Source organism: Daldinia childiae, assembly GCF_008694065.1.
Source record: "Daldinia childiae strain JS-1345 chromosome Unknown Scaffold4, whole genome shotgun sequence".
In the NCBI taxonomy this organism is placed as follows: Eukaryota; Fungi; Ascomycota; class Sordariomycetes; order Xylariales; family Hypoxylaceae; genus Daldinia; species Daldinia childiae.
In genome coordinates, this window is record NW_022984645.1 from 758,428 (window position 1) to 777,001 (window position 18,574).

Below are 18,574 nucleotides of genomic sequence, written 5' to 3' on the forward strand. Positions count from 1 at the left end.
GATATATCATAAGTATTTCTTGGGCATAATCTTCTTCCGCTCGTAGTAGATGTAAGCAACCACTATCAAGATCTGGCTTCCGATAATGACGAAGATGAGCTTTCCGTGCTTCGGGGCGGCCTGCACCGCGACGTGTTCTAACATGGTACCGTGATTTGTGCCTATGAAACTCTTCACCGCGTGTTCCGAGTCCTTCACCTTCAAATTGATGTCGCTTCGCATGTCTTTGAGTTCCCGCTGTAGCTTGGTAATTTCATTCTCAAGCGAGTCGAGTCTATCTAGCTTCGACAGGATCTGCTTCACATCGTAGATAGCCTTCGAGACTTCTTCGTGTCGTTTTTCACCAATACTCCCCAGACTTGCGACCTGGCGGAAGATAGTCGAGAGGTGCTGGTTAGAGCTCTGTATACGGTTGTGAAGGTCTGCGAACTGAGCTTCGGAGCTTGTGTATACGTTGGCAGCAGTATCGGGAATAGAATCACCAAAAGCATCTACTTCATTGGGATTGTTGTTCCGGGTATTGGGGTTGCGGCCATAGCTCATCTGCGCTTGCGCCTGGTTCTGGTTTGATTGCTGTTGCTGCTGCTGTTGCTGCTGTTGTTGCTGTTGCTGCTGCTGCTGCTGCTGTGGAGGTGCGTCGTGTTTAGCATCGAGATTCTCCGTCATGGTCACCATCTTAAATATTTCGAATGAATCAGGGTTATCTCCTGCTGCGGCTGTGATACCGAAGTAGTATCCTGGTGGGATGCTGATCTTATCACTTTCGAAACATAGCCTACCATCAACCTCAACCTTGAATACCTGGGGCGTTTGCCTTAACTTGATCTGAGAAGGCCGACCTAAGTTACGGTAGGGGTAGTTGCAATGTCCAAAGGCTAAGCTGTCGACGCTCTGATGCGACTTGAAATCGATAGTGCCGTCGTTCAAGAACCCCCTAATCATGCCACCCGATCCGCTGTGCTGGTCAATCACAAGGGCTAAGCCGTCAAATCTGTTGACCGTGTAGACACTAGACGAGCCAATTTCTTGGTTACCTCGTCTTGCAAGCCAGATGTTGAGATTTCCACTACCCCTCTCTTGCCCATTCACTCTAAAATCGACATCGGCCACCCACGTCGAATACCTGTTCGGTTGGTCTGCCCATATCGCGCCGCGAGTATTACCGGGTGCTGGAGGAGTAAGGATCAACTTGTTGGAAAGGACTTCAGGTACGTCTGGTGTGCCCTGTATGGAGAAGCCTGGCACAGTTGCTTGTCCTCGGTCATTTATTCTGGCGGGCTTCTGTCAGCCTTTTTATCTGATAGAAGATGTTCTTTGATCTTCTCTCCGAGAACTCACCTGCCAGTGTAACCGAAGCTTAGCTCATTGACAAGGAATTGCGCCTGTGCATCAGCGAATTTCGCCGTCGTAGCAAGCCCAAAGGCAAAGGTTGACGATCGTAACAAACGCATGCTTCGATTTGAAATAGAATTAATAAGACAGAAGCTTTTCCCGGAAAATGCAATAGGTATATTAAGGAGATTATTGAGAAATTAGTCTTTTTTTGGTAAGGGTGGGAGAATACACGAAGTGAACAAAACAAGTAGTTCGTGACCTTCGTAAGGACACTTTGCACCAAAGCTGTCCTAATCTGAGCCTGAGCTCAAGAGAGGCGGGGAGCTTAACTACCTAGGAATAGGAAACAGAACAGAAAAGCGAATTGAAAAAAAAAAAAAGATTGCCTATTAGACTAAGCAGAAGCACCGACGAATATCGCTCTTAGGTAAGTTAAAGGCAATCTATGTAATTGATTCAAAAGGAAAAAAGTCTAAAAAAATAAATAAAGACAGATTGTGCACTGGAAGTGTGGATAGCTCAAACCTTCATAGCCTTCCCCCCAGAAAGGAGCAAGTGTAACTGTTTCCCGTATTCCTTTTAGTCTAGGCTAATTGAACTTGGAGGCTTGAAACAATTGGTACCTGTGTACCTCTTTCGCGCTAACGTCCTAACGTCGCAGCAGATGTGTACTCGGTACTTGATCCCTGTTTCATGTTCTACGTAGCCAACAAGGGCATGCAAGGCGGTAGCTGGAAAAGGTATGTGGGTGTGGCAGGAAAGAATGCGTGGAAGGCGTGGAATGGCAGATCAACTAAAAAAGGGACGCACGGACCCCTGCCTTTTCGACTTTAGTTGGATTTTTTCGAGGGATGTCGCACGTCGGTAAAAATACGTACCGATCCTGTGGAGCTTGTCATCCTAGCCTCAATTGACTTCAATTCTTCAACTAAGCCCCAGCGCTACAACGCCATCTCCTCTATTTTGCATCTTGAAAGGTTACCAGTTAACGCCAAGCCCTAGAATTTGGAAAGTATCGAAGCATGTCATGAAATCAAACCCAAATGACTGAAACATATCCTACTCTTGCGCAATGCGCAATAGTTGCAACCGCGTTCAAGATCCTCCTATTCCCGGCCTAGTAAGTGCTTCTAGTTGTTGTTGTTGTTGTCGTTGTTGTACCAATTCCTACATTTTCACTTTACAGAGAACCTAACAGCTAAATTACTCAAAGTAAATCTACCGATTTTGAGGTGCATAGGAACTGGTTAGCTATCACGAATAGTCTACCAATATGGGAATGGTATTACGAAAAGACTTCTGAATGGACTTTGGACTATCCTCCGTTTTTCGCCTACTTCGAATGGATTATGTCTCAGGTAGCAAAGCTAGCTGACCCGGCCATGCTTCGAGTTTATAATTTAGGCTATGATAGTTGGCAAACTGTTTACTTCCAAAGATTTACAGTCATCGCTACAGAATTGATTCTGATATACGCCCTGCAATTGTATGTCTTAACTGTACCGCTGCTTGGCTTGTTGTACTAACATAACGTCGTAGATTTGTCGAGTCTTCGCACGGGGTGACCAAGCGTGCAACCCAAGCCGCCGCAATCTCAGTTATCCTCTCCCCTGGCCTTCTCATCATAGACCATATTCACTTTCAGTATAATGGGGCTATGTACGGCGTCTTGATCTTATCATTGGTCTTAGCCCGTCAAAAGACAGGCCTCCTAGCTAGTGGTATCATGTTCGCAGCATTGCTATGCATGAAACATATCTATCTTTATCTTGCGCCGGCTTACTTCGTTTACCTTCTTAGAACCTATTGCCTCTCGCCCAAGTCAATATTTCGTATCCAATTCCTCAACTGCTTAAAGTTAGGATCCGGCATCATCGGCGTATTCGGACTGGCGTTCGGGCCATTTGCACTTAAGAACCAGATTCCTCAGATCCTAAGCAGGCTATTCCCATTCTCCCGTGGACTCTGCCATGCGTACTGGGCTCCAAACGTATGGGCTATGTATTCCTTTGCGGATCGAGTATTGATATTTGGTAACTAGTACCCTCTCTCTATATAAGGTTTAGTAACTGACAAACCTAGTTGCGCCACGGCTGGGATTGCCGGTTAAGTCGGAGGCTATTAATAGCGTTACAAGAGGTCTAGTTGGGGATACAGCTTTTGCAGTACTTCCTGAGATTACACCTAGGATATGTTTTGCGCTCACTCTCCTATTTCAAATCATACCCCTCGTGAGGCTGTTTTCCCGTCCTAACTGGGATGCTTTCATAGGAGCAGTCACTCTCTGCGGCTACTCGTCATTCCTCTTTGGATGGCATGTTCATGAAAAAGCCATTCTACTCGTTATTATTCCATTCAGCTTGATCGCTCTCAAGGACCGGCGGTATCTCAGTGCGTTCCGTCCCTTGGCAGTATCCGGTCATGTCTCGTTATTCCCACTGCTATTTACTCCTGCCGAATTTCCGATCAAGACAGTTTATACCATATTCTGGTTGGTTCTATTTCTGATGGTGTTTGATCGCACTGCTCCGGCTTCAAGTCGGCCGAGGTTCTTCCTCTTTGATCGGTTTACTATTCTCTATATCACGGTTAGCATACCGCTGATCGTATACTGCTCATTGTTACACCGAATCATATTTGGCAAGAGCTACGAATTTCTGCCTCTAATGTTCATGAGTTCATATTCAGCAATAGGGGTTGTTGGTAGTTGGATAGGGTTTATGGTGGTATATTTTGCCTCGTAGACTAACTAGTCAATGATATTTCGGAGTTTAATGACTTTAATGTTAGGTTCAACTGGAGTAACTAGTTAAATATAAAGTTTAAGAATTGTTCTCCTATGACATGGTTTGGACGTTCTGTAAATGAAATGTGTTTTGAATAATAGGCATTGGTCGGGAATCTCGGCTAGGTTTTAAGCAGGACAGGTGACTAGCTCTCCCTACGTAGGTACCCAGGGGGGGTTGTGGGCTGCTTGGTGCCAACCATACATATATGTACATAGGTGTGGTGACTAAAATTTCCTGACAGGCTTGTTTAAGGCCCAGTCTCACCGACGGCCTATCGATCTCAAGGAACCACCCGGTTATCCAAACAAAGACGTATTAATTGGCACATGATATCCGGTTCATCAATATCGGAAAATAATGCGCGGAAAATGCTAGAGACTGCTTAGGGATTTGCTACTTTAGTCGCATAAGGACCTATACATAGATTAGATGAATATGTTGTTAAGAAGGCCTAATGTTGATATATAGCCGCACTCGGAGCAATATTAGCTATAAAATTACATAATTCATCAATTATATAGAATAGAGAGTGGGCTTTAATTTGAGTTATTCAAAACCCTGTTCCGACATGTGGTTGGCTTGAAAAGTGCTTTCGAGGATGATTATCGAGATCGAGGGAATTTGACATAAGCTGGCCCTATATTAGACCCAGGACTCTAGGTTGCTTTTATATCGTAGGTATTTTACAAATATATGGTTAAAAGTAATAGATTCCGTACTCGTTCGAATGGTCTAGAATAGGCGATTTGAACGAGTATAAGAATGTTGTTGAATGTTTGCATTCTGGGACCGTAGGGAGCAAAGAGTGACGATGGGGTAGGTAGGAGTGGTTATTCAAGGTGGACACGACTTTGAGGCCCATCCCAAATAAGCGAAAGAGACCCACTACGGAGCTAGATTAAACCAATAAGAAAACAACGTTGAGTGGCTTAACCCCCGTCTCCCGGGGTCTGGCTCTTGCTTCCCGCCTGCCGTACATAAGGTACCTGAGGTAGCGTTTTCCTTCTTCCTCCTTGCCCTTCGCCTTATTATTTTTAGTCCTCTCCTCTCCTCCCCTTCTACAAATCTTTTACAAAACAACAACTAATCCCGTCGCGTCCGCAATCCAGTATTTTTTCTTCGCCTGCAACCACCATTTGGTTCAACGCACCGGGTTGTCCAAGACTATCTTGACGCGTCTCGTACAATTTCAACCGCGTTCCTACTATATTTGATAAGTTCACATGTAAGTCCGCCCATGCTCACGCCCGCTTTATCAACCCTACCCTCGATCTCAACCTTGCACTTTCCCGCACCGTGACCACACTTTTACATTCACACCAATTCCACAACAACACATTAAAAAAGCAGCTTCTATTAGTCGACATGATATAATTATATTTATACTATCGCTGGAGAATCAACTTATATGCGCCACCCCGGACAGAAGGCTGACTTTCAGCCTTGCAGGATTCATCGTGCGGCTAGTTAACAACTTTTGGCTTTTCAAGAGCCGATAGGCACAATGGTAAGTCATGACTACACAATCATACACTGAGAGACATAATAGCTAAACTTTTATAGGTCCTATTCAAGCGCAAGCCGGTGCAGTTTCTGCAAACCCCATCGGTTGAGGATGAGTCCACAGAGGTAGCATACATCCTCTCAGGTTTCACACATTTTCACACCTCCAACTAACGGCTCTTAGGTCTGGTATATCCCCCAAACAGGGGAGATATTTATTACCTACGAAGACTATCTGAATCGGTAAGTTCCCTAAACTTAATCCAATTTGATATTTACTATGCTAACTATTCTTAACTAGTATGGACTTTTATAACCAGGTTGGTATCCCGATTGGACTTTGATTGCACCCTTAGTAGTTGGCTAACATATACATATGTATTTAGCCTCGGTTTATTTGTCAAATCACAGGGCACTCTGGCCTATCTTTCTTTGAGGCTCTTAAGAGCGAGGTAGGTTCATTAAAGATATTGTCGCATATGTATCGCATTCCTCTAATTAGTAGTATAGCTTGCTGGCGCACAGGAAGTTGACCAGGCATTCCCTGAAGCTCTTAAGGCTCCTGTTTTGCGCCGTGTTCAGTTTCAGACGATTTCACGCATTGACACGTTGGTAGATATGATCTACGACGAATTCAAGGCTGATTACTATCCTGGGGAGTCAGTTATGGTACAGCTAATGAATGGGGAGCGCGTAGCAGGAACTGTCAGGGACAAAGCTCGTCTAGGAAGCAAAGTCCTACCAGACGGAACTCTCACGCAACCCTTTTCACGCTATATGATTAGTATTGACGGTAGGCCCGGTGAGGAAGCTGTCATGGATGGTGATCATGTCTATCGCGACAGGAAGATTTTCACCAAGTCAGTGTTGCGATCTTTTATTAAGAAGACGGTGACTCGAGAAGCATGGACTGGCGCCCCTTGGTTGGTTAAGCACGATGTCGCGGCGCAGTACCATATCGATACCCGAGTACCACCTCACCTGCGGTATGACAATAAACTGCTAGAGAGAAAGCAGCACCAAGCCCAGAAGAAGGCATCGCAACCAAACAACGGAGTACAGGATATGAATGGTACGGGCGGTGCTTTTCAGAGTTTTGGCCCGGCTCGATTACCTGAGCTTAAGCCTGCACCTAAGAGCCATAAGGCCATCAAGACTCACCACAGCCAGTCACCACATCACCAGGATATGGATATCCACAATGGTGTCAATATGTATCTTCCACAAAACCAGGGACCGCATCCTCAGGCGCCCGGAAACGTGCCATTTCAGTTTCCTGTGCCATTCAGAAACGGCATGGCTCCGCCGCCTGCCCAACCCCAACCGGAACTACCGCCACCTCCTCCGCCGCCCCCAAAATATCCCATTGAGGATTTACAGCTGGAGCCCCGTGACGATTATGTTCGGCCGGCACTGAAGTTCATGTGCAGCGACCCTCCTGAGGGTGTTGTTGACAGTGTTGCACGAAACGACAAGATTCTGATGAAATCTATCGGGTCGCTACTGGAGACGTGGGTAACATTAAACGTCTACTGCGAGGTCTTCAAATTAGACTCGTTTACTTTTGACGATTTTGTTGAGGCGGTAGAGATTACCAAGGAAGATACTCCTTGTCAGCTATTTACTGAGATCCATTGTGCAGTCCTAAAGCAGGTAGTGAGCTCCGAAGCCGACGGTGGTCAGCTACTGGTGGATCTTCCGGAGCTTGATGACGATGAGGAGGAGGAAGACGAGGACAGTGAATCCGCCAGTCCCGAACCCGAACCCGAGCCAAAGCCGACAGGACGTGCTACTAGAAGTAGTTTGGCTAAGTTAGAAGCAGAGAGGATTAAGGCTGAGGCTGCTGCTGCTGAGAAAACCCCGGAGCCCGAGATTAAACATCGTGCCCCCGAGGCTTTAGCCAACTTTGACTGGGTCGAGCAGCTCAAGAAACGTGAATTTCAAGATGGTGGTTGGGAGTTGATTATGGTTGGAATTCTACACCGGCTGTCTAAAAGACCGTGGCAGGCTGAGTCTTGTGAAGAGGTGTTAGCCAGCCTCGTACCTCCCAATATCGACCCGAGCCAGGAGACGGTCCGTTTACAATACAGCAAACTTGATTTCAATCTCCGTGTTTTGGCTCTTGAGATCATCTGTCTGCTAACTGTCAGCACCAAGGCTGTCCGTGCATACATTGACGAGTGTTCTGAGACTCAGACGGGCTACAGGAAGGAAAAGATTGAATGGCAGAAGCAGAAAAAAGCAGCGTAAGTTGGAGCTTAGCTTATCTTGGGGCTTAATATACTGACCGTCTTTGCAGCAACGAGGAACTTAAAGGCTTCTACGACCAGCACAAAATTCTCCTACCGGAAAATATGCCTCCGTCACCACCAGCAGAGGAAGCTGAGATAAAGACTAATGGCGATGTGAAGATGACCGATGCTGATGATTCGCCCGAAGAGCAGAGCGAGGCCGAAGACAGTGACATAGACGCGAATGCTCGCCACAATACTCGACGGGGTGGCAATCGTGCAGCAGAACGTCAGCGTAAACGTGAAGAAGAGGAGCGGAAGAAAGAAGCCGAGCTAGCTGCTAAGGTGCCGAAGCAATCTAAGCAATTTCTGAAGCTGCAGAAGGATATCCAGAAACGGGAAAGCACGGTTAAGAAGTGCGAGAATGAGATTAGCATCTTGGACAACGACCTTCGAGAAGCAGATTGTTTCCGAACTCGGCCTCTTGGTAAGGATCGATTCTGGAACCGGTACTATTGGTTTGAGCGTAATGGCATGCCATATGCTGGATTACCTACCAGCTCAACGGCCCATGCAGGCTATGCGAATGGTTGTATCTGGGTCCAGGGCCCTGATGAGATGGAACGAGAGGGATATATCGACATGCTCCCAGAGCACCAGGAAGAGTACAAGGCGAAATTTAAAATGACGGTTCCACAGAGGAAAAAGATGGAAGAGGGTCGTACCAGCGTCTTCAACGCTTATCAATGGGGTTATTACTCAGAACCGAGCGAGGTCGACTCACTTCTGAACTGGCTTGATCCTCGAGGTTTCAACGAGTCTAAATTAAGAAAGGAAATCTTGGCCTACAAGGAGAAGATTGTAACGCATATGAAGAGCCGAGCCCAGTATATCTACCAAGAAGACGAAGAGGAGACCAAGGAGACGGTAAAAGAGAATGGGAAGAAGGAGGAGCCTAAACGGATGACGACCCGAAAGACTCAGGCTAGTCCCGAGCCTACCCAATTCCGTTGCCTCAACTGGACCAATAATGTTGCCATTGAGGAGTTCGGACACCTCCACAGCGAGCCTCCTCCGCAACCAAAGACGAAGGGCCGCAAAGGTCAAAGGAAGAGCCGGGGCTAATGCTAATATTTTTCCTATCCTTCGACTCCTGAACCATATCAAAACTGCCCTTCTTTCACGCAATCATTAATTGATTCTCGGTACATAGACACGCGAACAAGCAAGCAAAGAGTTACGAGTGAGGACGGCGTTTAACTTCGACGTATCATATTTTCTAGAGGGCGGCAACGAGTAGAAAAAATTTCATCATTAATGGCCGGCACGGTGTTACGGATGAGTCAAGGTGTTTTCGGGATGGAAATTCTTCTTTTTCAACGATACGATTTGATAGGTGTCCGACTATCCATGTCTAGGGAGAGAGGAGAGGGAGTTTTCAATGTGAGAAGTCAACTGGTACCGATATCACGACACTAAGGAAGATAGGGGATAGTTGGCATATCCTGTACATAGGTGCGGTAGGAGATATGTAGGTTAGGACGGACGGATGCGTATTAGCATGATCTGGTCTATAGCTCAAGCTTGGCTATCCAATAAAGAGAATTTTGCCACGGTTTATCTTTCTCAATGATCCAGCTTTGTATGGCTGTAGATTGTACGAATAGGTACCTGTACATAACTAATATGGTACAAACAAGGCTTACCTTGTAGTGAGTCCCTAGATTAGATAATTAAGTTGCCAACTTAAACACTTATATGTTGCCTATAACATATGGAGTACATAGGTAATATGCTCTTTATTAAAAGACTTGGGATACTTGCTGTAGTCAACTATAGATAATGAACTGCTATTATGCTTCTTGTTCACAATCCCTGGCTTATTAGCATAATACACTTGGCATGGCCACCAAATGGGTAAGATAATTACTAGCAAGGTGATAATATTCTTTACTTATTATATTTACTAAATCATACCTCATAGTGAGACAATAATGGGCACGTAGCCCCCTGGCTCACATACCTTGATTGTTAACTACATGTAGTCAAGTCATAACTTAAATTCGGTTGTCACGTAGTTATAATACTACAATGGGATGAGCTAGTTGGATGGTTAATATGATTGTTTCGAGGCACTTGTGCCTCCTAACCAAGTTTTATTTATCTGCAAACGCCTCTAAATACACTGTAGGCCAAAGTCTTATTTCCTTCCGACTCGATGCCCTATCTCAGATCAGTGCTATGCGAATTCAGCTTTCTCTCTTCCTAGATAAAGCCAAGGGACGTAATTAAACCGGGGATATCATGGTGAAAACGGGATGGGCCATATTAATATTTCCCCCTCACATCAAGCCTAGAGAGCTTCGTCGTCGATTTCTCCAACCACTAGGGTTCGTATAGTTTGCACACTCGTCGTATAAAGAAAATAAGGAAAATGAGCGTTGTAGCACTCCTCGCGAAGCAAGGCCGCGGCTACTGATTTGTCTTCCGCGGGCATTAGTATTCTGTGGCCCCTGTTACTGTTTGGCCAGCTCGCCTATGGAAAGGAGGCTGATATTCGTATTGTGGCAACCGCACTCACACAATGTTGCAAAGTGACCATCTTCTGGCACTATTATGTTAGTATCAAATACAAGTTAGTGGCAACTGGAACAGATCAGTCGGCACTTTAGGAGATTCGGAATGAGCATGGTCAAAGTATAGTCCGGTGTTGTCGGAGAAGGCGATACGGATAATTGGCTAATACTCAGCCCACAGCAGCGGCAGGGGTTTGTAAGGCAGGCTGTGGTCGTTTCGCGGGTGGCGGGTTCCCCTAAATTACGTGTTAGTGAGCTCCATAAGGATACAAGGACCTCCTTGGATATCCTGGCGGTGGTCACGATATTGGCCATCTACCATGTATCTCTACATACTTCGGACGAAGCGTTGCGCTTCTTTTGGCTGACTGTGGAATCGCCGTTTGCAACTATCTTTCTAACAGGGCGGGGGCGCGCTGGTTTGACTTCTCCGGGCTCGAAAACGTCGTCGGGAAGATTGGTACTGGGAATTTGAAGTTAATAATTGTAATAAACCGGTTTAGCGGTGGACTTACTTCTTCACGTGCTGGATACTGAGATAATTCAAGCTTGGCTCGTACTTCTCCCATTGACTGCACAGATCCTTAAATGTGTTTACTTGGAAAGACAGATCCAATGATTTTGCGCCTAACATGTCATCAAGCTTAGGTTAGGAATCACAGCGGAGCGTTCGCTGGCTCGAAAAGCCACATAGAATATGTATACAAAAACAGGATGAAGTAGAGGGGCACTCACCTTCAGCAAGCTCGAGGCCTACATAGTGCGTCGTGGTGTATATCTTCGATGCGTTGGGGGCTGCATCGGGGATGCTCTCCACATTAATCTTCTGGTCCTCAGAGTCGGACTTGATATCTAAGCTCATCGATTCGCCATTCTCAACTTTGACCGTGGGATTCTGTTCTGTCTTGTCCTCAGTCTTGACTTCAACACCATTCTCGTTCTTCACCTTGTTGTCATCTTCACTATCGTCATCTTGGACAAGGTAAGTCAGGTTCCCATTTCGAACCTCTTCAGTTTCCTGGTCGTTCTTAACCTTGTGTACCCTTTCGTATCCTTTATTGAAGGGGCGCGCAATCGCAACCGAAGCATGCCGCTCCAGATCGCCCACTAAAACACGGACTTTCGACTCTACGAACCCTGACCATATCTTGTGCGCCTCTTTGGTAGTACTAGTCGCAATGACGGCCAAGTAATACTTGTGGTCTGCAGTGAAGAACGTGTGCTTTACAAAAAGATCCTTCCACGCGAGCTTTCCGGCTCTTATCCTATCAGTGAGATCAGCGCCCCGTTCCAGCTCGCGCTGTATAATGGCCATGGTAGAATGTGTGATGTTGAAAGTTGCACACATCTGAGGATAAGCAGGAGTGATTACAGGCATTAGGTGATAGCTGTCACTCTTGTATATCTGCGGCTAGTTAACCAAGTGAAACTTCTAATTTGCTCATGAAAGTAAACACCGACCTTGGGATTCCAGACACGGACATTGAGTGGCCCCTCATCCATGTGCTTCAGCTGTACAGGTATAGGCCACTGCCAGACTTTCATGATCTGAAAGAATTTGGAAACAATGGTAGCACTCGCTGCCTTCGGATAGAGTTGGCAAACCCGTGCTACCATCATAGCCCACACTACTCCACCGGGAAATCCAATAATGTTGGCGTATATAGCGCGACGTGTTGCCCATAACTTGATGGCTCGAAGGGCAAGGCGAAAGGTGCTTTGCTCCGGGACCAGGTTCAAAATCTCTCTCGTGACTCTAGTTCCGTTGAGGGAGCGGAGCTCACGATCATCTAAGCCACGTAGATATTCATTGTTATTCAGATTGAGTTGGCCATGTGGTGGGAACTGTTTCAGCGTAGCTATTCTTGAGAAGATCAGATCAATACTGATTCCCCAATATTCGAACTTGATGATAGGTACAAATGCATCTTCTACAGCAGTGAGATCTGTCACTGCACCCTCGGGGGCCATCTCTTGTAGTAAAGAAGGGAAATGTTTAAAATAATCATCACGAGTGACGTATCGGGGAGCAGTGACGAGGGTATCAATATCAGAGCCGGGACCGTAGACGCCTAAACAGAAACTTCCGTATGTGAAGACCTCGCCGCGAGCATCGCGGATGAGAACTTCATTTTGCGGTTCCTTCTCCTTTGCTACTCGTCTCACAAACTCGTCGGCGATACGCTGAAGATCGACAAGGACCTTCTCTCTAGTAGAATAGATTTGTTAGTTGCGATTGACAGACAAAGTTTCACCACGAGCTGGCTATCCAGCTTACCTCTTCTTAGTTTCGGCTGCGGATTCAAACGTATTTTGTCGTCGCAGTTCTTCTAAGAGAAGATGTGTAGACTGTGTCTCGGCTGGTGTGGGAAGAGCAACTGAAATCGGAGGGGTGATGCCCCAGGTCTGTTCAGATTTTGCCATTGTGTCTTGTTGGGAAGATATCGAAGGATGATGATGCTTAAGAAAATGTCAGGAAAGGAAATTATCCGGATCTAGAATGAATTAAATAATTAAAAGAAGGTAGAATAATGCTGCGCGCAGGCAGGAAGTTGAAAGGATCTGACTTGGTCTCGTCTGTGACAAACAGCATCGAAAGTCGCTTCGAGAAACAATCACATTGCCTTTGGGGTATCGTCGGTAAATTCGGGGTATTCGTTGTAAGTATTCGTTATAAGCCTAGGCAAATGCAGCAGGTCGACTGGGCTTCAGGAACGGGTAAGGACTCGCGCGAATAAGTGTAAGAAAAGAAAAAAGTACGAGTATACTAAAGTTTATGGGATACGCGTAAAAAGAATTGATGTTTGGAATGAATGATGGTAAGGAAATGGAGACAAAGAAAATATAAAATCTACCTTTACATGTACGTAGGTACTTAGGTGGTACCTACCTTTGCTTTGCTTTGTACTTTCCTCGGGAACTGATCTGCGACTGTTTATCATTTATCATTTATCGATATATACCGCGCGCTTATCAAAGAATCCTTTTTACGACGTAAGAATTGAATCGGAAGTCCACATGTACCTAAAAGTACCTTAGGTAATATCAAGTCAAATTTAGCACACTGGATGAAAAAAAAAAAAAAAATCGTTTTCATTCTTATCAAAGTATAATAATAGAAGACATGTTCCCCTCCCCCCAAAAAGACCATTTCAAAAAACAAAGAACTATATTATTTCTATCATCTTGGGTATAGGCATTATCCCTGATTCTACGCAATCATCCAATATACGCAAAAGCTCAAAATTCAATCTGTAACTCTCTACTCAAATTAAAGCTGGGTTTATTTGGTAAGGCCGATGGCTACCTATGTTGTGAGTAGAGTGGCCATCTCAAACCATTTTGTACAAATTGTACAAGTACTAGTATATTAAATATCCATGCTCCAACGCCTTACCCACTCATCCGCAAGAGCGATTTCGAGGGGATCCATGTGCCAATGCTGCCTTGAGATCCAAAATGCTAATCCTCCAATGATACCAAGGCTACCTATAACCTCTAAAGCAACCCATCCTTTCGCTCTCAAGTCTGCTGTCACTTGAAGCAATCCTAGTGGATCTTGGTGCGGTACCGTCTTTGTCGAAGGCCTACGTTTGGATGGTCTTCTTGTCCTTACTGAGCCTGTATCTTGGGGCTTATTCAGGGCTACTAGTGTGCCATCTTGCACACATTCGTTCAATCTCTCCGTAAGCCAAATAGCACGTTCTCCTCGAGCAAGCGATTCATAATGGGCTCGCTCACTAGCCAGACTACGCTGAAGATTGGCTGCCCAATCCACCACATGCATTTGGGGTGGATTATAGGCCAGTTGCCGGTCATTAAAACGGGCGAGTGCTAGGGAGGAACGTGGACTAATCGGGTTTTCTAACGGTCTGCTCGGAAGATAAGATGACGTCGGACCAGGGAGACTTAACGGCCTGTATAAATGACGAGGGCGCGAGGGTGTGGTGTTTCTCCATCCCAGATACTTCTTTGCTGCAGCATGTCGCAACCAGGATATTCCGCTTGGACTAAAAACGTTCTCTACAAGATATTTTAGTTCCGACGTCATTAGAGGCTGAACATAATCGGCACTCATGAGAAGACTCGCATCCATTATATCGTCGTCCGAGCCTGTCGCACTAGATACAGCATAGGGAATACTGGGTACCGCCGTTGCAGATCCTTCGCTTGTTAATGCAAAGCTAAATGTTTGAAGGCTCGCCTCTTGAAGCTGGCCGGTAAGTTGCGCTTTACATATAGCAAGCTGTTCTGGCGACAACGAGTCAGCCTGGGCTAGAAGGGGAATAACATTCGTCAGTGGTATTAGCCGGCGGATATATTCTATATCAATGGGTCTTAATTCTTTAAGTTTGGTTAGTCCTGGTCTCTCCTCGGATTGGACGCTTGCTTACCTTGTGAAATAAAATAGAAGACCACGTCAACTTGGAAACCTCCGTTACCTCCTAACATGTTTAACATATCCGAATCGCTTAGAGAGTCCGATGATATCTTGTCTAAATGAGATTCGATATATTTAACAGAAGACATGATAGTCTCCATAGCCTAGATGGTGTGTTAGTATTCCAAATAGTTAACATAATTAGTGCAACCTACGGATGAGCCATTCCGATATCCAGGTGTATCTACAAAACACACATTGCGCTCCAGAACGCTGTCGCCCAAACTTTTGCGCCTTTGGGAGAGAAGAGGCTCGTCCAACATCGACCACCATTCTGGATAAGGCTTGGTGCTAGCATATATCTCCGATATGCTAGATGTCGAGTTTGATGTATTTCTAGGTAGGCTAGTCTGCTTCTGGTAGGTGTTCGACTCGGGTTGAGATGGAATAGGATCAACATGGACGATATGCTCGCAGGTTTGGACGATTGCTTTGACCATGGAAGTCTTGCCGATACCTAAGGCGGAGTCCATTAGCTAGAGCTAAGGGACAGTCTTGTCAGGAATAATACCAGAGTCACCGGCAAACAACACTTTTAACCGCCCCAGATTCTTGCCTGTCTCGGTAAATGGACGCCGACTTGGCATCTTGATGCTGGGCATTACTAATTGAGGAACACTTCCGCTATCTAATATGTTCGATGGCCTTTGTTCGGAAAAATCCTCATCGGAACTAACTCCGTGGTCTGAGAGCGACCCAGCAAATGAATTTCTCCTGGAGGACGGGGTGCTGATTACGGAACCTGTGCAGGGTGTACCTAGCATAATGGGTGTTATCGGCCGCGAAAGTGATGAATAGTTCTGGGACCTCATCGATGCTGGACTATGTGTGAAGACAGAAGCTCTGGATGACTGGGAGTATGCTGGTACATAATCTCTTTCCCGTTGCATCGTAGCCTGCCTTGAAGATTCACTGTCCCTATCATTGCCGCGGGGAGGTGGCACACTTGTAGAGGTGGCAGCCTTCCGCGCATCTAGAAAACGACTGTGCGGGTTAGACTGCTCGAGGTAAGAATCAATGGACGACTCGTCGGCAAGGAAAAAAGACATTTGGCTACTACAACTGGAAGCCATAAGGGGAGCTGGATCATGATCGGCCGGACGCTGACGCCCATGCCAAGCGTGGTCGCCAGGAGAGGGTCGCATGGTTGAGATTTACATCTAGTTAGTTAGGTAGATAGAAAGAAGTTATAGGAATGCGTTCGCAGTTTAGACGACTACAAAGGTATTATATATAGGTATAACTATATATAAATACCTAATATGTATCGGTCAAAGAGGTTGGAGAAGGTTCAATATGGTTTGTTAAGGGGAATCATAGGCGGTGGTGAATGATGACATGAGTCGGTATGTAATGTATTATAACCTTAAGTTGGGGTCTTCTCTTTTTGGCTGTATGGAGGTTGGAGCCGCTCCATAAATGGTTGAATAAAGGACCACCCCGCATCAGATAAGCTCAGGAGGTTGCTTGAGGCCAGCTTGGAGAAATAGTGTAGGTACAATTTAAGTACAAATCAATACAGAGTATAACTTAGTTTTTTCTATACTCACCAAAGTGAGAATGACGTACCTATTTGTACACCTCCACTTTTGGCTTGTTGAGTGTGGATGGTGCGATCACTTGGGCCTTTGTGAAACTCGACATTGGATAGTGTGGTGTGCAGGGATGGTCAGTGGTTTGTGTATTCGTAGTGAACATACGTTTTATTACTTAAGGTTTGTTAGGTATTATCTTACCTTAGGTAAGGTACATAAGGTACGTACGTATTCGTAGGCTGCATTACTTGCATACATACATATGTACATATGTACATAAAGTAGGTACGTATACACATTCAATTTTATGTACGCCATTGGAATCCATCTTCCCCCCTGCTCATGTCGTCCATTCTCGTCCATTTGCCCCTCAACTTCAACCGCTAAACGGAAATCCGAGAATACCTGACCTACCTTAACGACCTTACCGACCTGCCGACCTACCATTTTAATCCACCCTTTAAATCCTGAGGGGATACGTAACGGAATGTTTACTGAAGATTAAGCGCCCTAACTCAGCCGTATTCACCATAAAGTCTTGCCAAGATTACATTTACTGTCGCTTAATAAAATTTCTCGGGCGCCTCTTCTCTCTCTCGTCATCGAAGCCCAGAACCCGCGCCTTGTATTACGGCAAGGCTATTTAACTCTCCTTTCCCCTACCTTCATCACGACTTCCAACGCCACTCCCCCCACAGACAACCCTCGCAAACAACCAACGACTTTGGACCTTTTAAGCGAGACTTGTACTGCTGGGGGTATATTATTTAACCCTACTTATACCTCTCTATCTCGTCCGACTCATACCAAGATGGACGCAAAGAGGCATCCGAGCTCTTTCCAGCAGCTTGAGAAGTTGGGAGAGGGTACATATGCTACGGTATGTTCTCCCGTGTATTCGAAATCGTGACAGGATATCTTTTGTTAACTGATATGGGCGTAATAGGTCTTCAAGGGACGGAACCGCCAGACGGGCGAACTTGTCGCTCTCAAGGAGATCCACCTCGACTCCGAAGAAGGCACTCCGTCAACTGCGATTCGAGAGATTTCGCTCATGAAAGAACTGAAACACGAAAATATTGTGGCGCTCTACGATGTAATTCATACCGAGAATAAGCTTATGCTTGTATTCGAATATCTAGACGGAGATCTTAAGAAGTACATGGATTCTCACGGCGATAGGGGCGCTTTGAAGCCTATGACTATTAAATCCTTCATGTTTCAGTTACTGAAGGGCATTGACTTTTGCCACAAGAATAGAGTTCTCCATCGGGATCTGAAGCCGCAAAACTTGCTTATCAACAAGAAGGGCCAGCTCAAGCTTGGAGATTTTGGACTAGCGCGAGCATTTGGTATTCCAGTCAACACTTTCTCAAACGAAGTCGTCACACTGTGGTACCGAGCTCCAGACGTCTTACTAGGTAGTCGAACCTACAACACCAGTATCGATATATGGTCGGCAGGCTGTATTATGGCCGAAATGTACACCGGTCGTCCACTATTTCCAGGTACAACAAATGAGGACCAAATCATACGTATCTTCCGCATAATGGGCACACCTACAGAAAGGACTTGGCCCGGTATCACACAGTTCCCCGAGTACAAGCCAAGCATCCAAATGTATGCCACGCAGGATCTTAGAGCTATATTGCCTCAGATTGACCAGCTCGGAATCGATCTCCTGCAACGGATGTTGGTTCTACGCCCGGAGCACCGCATTAGCGCACACGACGCATTGCAGCACCCTTGGTTTTCCGACTTAGCTATGCAACACCAAATGCAGCAACAGCAGGCAATGCAAGCCCAAGCCCAGGCCAGAGGTTTTGCAGCTCCAGCTGTACCCTCGCAAGGCGTTTACGATCAAGGATATTAGTATTATGATTGACACTAGGTTACAGTTTGGGCCAGCGATTTGTGTCTAGAAGTCTTAGATACACTTAGCACGGATATGGGTTATCAAATAGCGAGTTGGGTTTATGCTTCATCGTTTTGCGGTTATAGAATAGCCACGACGAAGGTGAGGAGCGGTTATTAGCCGGTCTAGCAGGTAGCGAATTTGGTGTCCTAATGCAGCACAGAAGGGTTACGGGTAGGTAGGAGTTTAGGCACTGACGGTCATAACGCTCATAGATAACGACTGCATTCATAGGGATTGGGAGAAAGA

General features: G+C 45.8%; 5 protein-coding genes across 5 annotated transcripts; 3 read left to right on the plus strand and 2 right to left on the minus strand.

Annotated features, from left to right (window-relative positions):
• Positions 1-6: 6 nt before the first annotated feature.
• GL218_04514 (putative lectin family integral membrane protein) lies at positions 7-1,451 on the minus strand (the record flags this gene model as incomplete). The annotated part of the gene is made up of 2 exons (XM_033581128.1): positions 7-1,270; positions 1,339-1,451. The coding sequence occupies 2 exons, from the start codon at positions 1,449-1,451 to the stop codon at positions 7-9; spliced, it is 1,377 nt and encodes a 458-aa protein (XP_033435904.1).
• Positions 1,452-2,378: 927 nt separating this feature from the next.
• On the plus strand, positions 2,379-4,079 carry GL218_04515 (Dolichyl pyrophosphate Glc1Man9GlcNAc2 alpha-1,3-glucosyltransferase; the record flags this gene model as incomplete). Its single annotated transcript, XM_033581129.1, has 4 exons — positions 2,379-2,455; positions 2,549-2,821; positions 2,875-3,368; positions 3,418-4,079. 4 exons carry the CDS (start codon positions 2,379-2,381, stop codon positions 4,077-4,079), a joined length of 1,506 nt encoding a protein of 501 aa, XP_033435905.1.
• A 1,549-nt stretch (positions 4,080-5,628) lies between these two features.
• GL218_04516 (Imitation switch two complex protein 1) lies at positions 5,629-8,983 on the plus strand (the record flags this gene model as incomplete). The annotated part of the gene is made up of 7 exons (XM_033581130.1): positions 5,629-5,631; positions 5,688-5,753; positions 5,812-5,870; positions 5,929-5,947; positions 6,014-6,079; positions 6,138-7,873; positions 7,927-8,983. 7 exons carry the CDS (start codon positions 5,629-5,631, stop codon positions 8,981-8,983), a joined length of 3,006 nt encoding a protein of 1,001 aa, XP_033435902.1.
• Positions 8,984-10,604: 1,621 nt separating this feature from the next.
• GL218_04517 (Poly(A) polymerase pla1) lies at positions 10,605-12,858 on the minus strand (the record flags this gene model as incomplete). Its single annotated transcript, XM_033581131.1, has 6 exons — positions 10,605-10,670; positions 10,771-10,897; positions 10,950-11,061; positions 11,170-11,839; positions 11,896-12,643; positions 12,713-12,858. 6 exons carry the CDS (start codon positions 12,856-12,858, stop codon positions 10,605-10,607), a joined length of 1,869 nt encoding a protein of 622 aa, XP_033435903.1.
• A 4,363-nt stretch (positions 12,859-17,221) lies between these two features.
• Positions 17,222-18,283, plus strand: GL218_04518 (Negative regulator of the PHO system; the record flags this gene model as incomplete). Its single annotated transcript, XM_033581132.1, has 2 exons — positions 17,222-17,290; positions 17,357-18,283. 2 exons carry the CDS (start codon positions 17,222-17,224, stop codon positions 18,281-18,283), a joined length of 996 nt encoding a protein of 331 aa, XP_033435911.1.
• Positions 18,284-18,574: the final 291 nt, after the last annotated feature.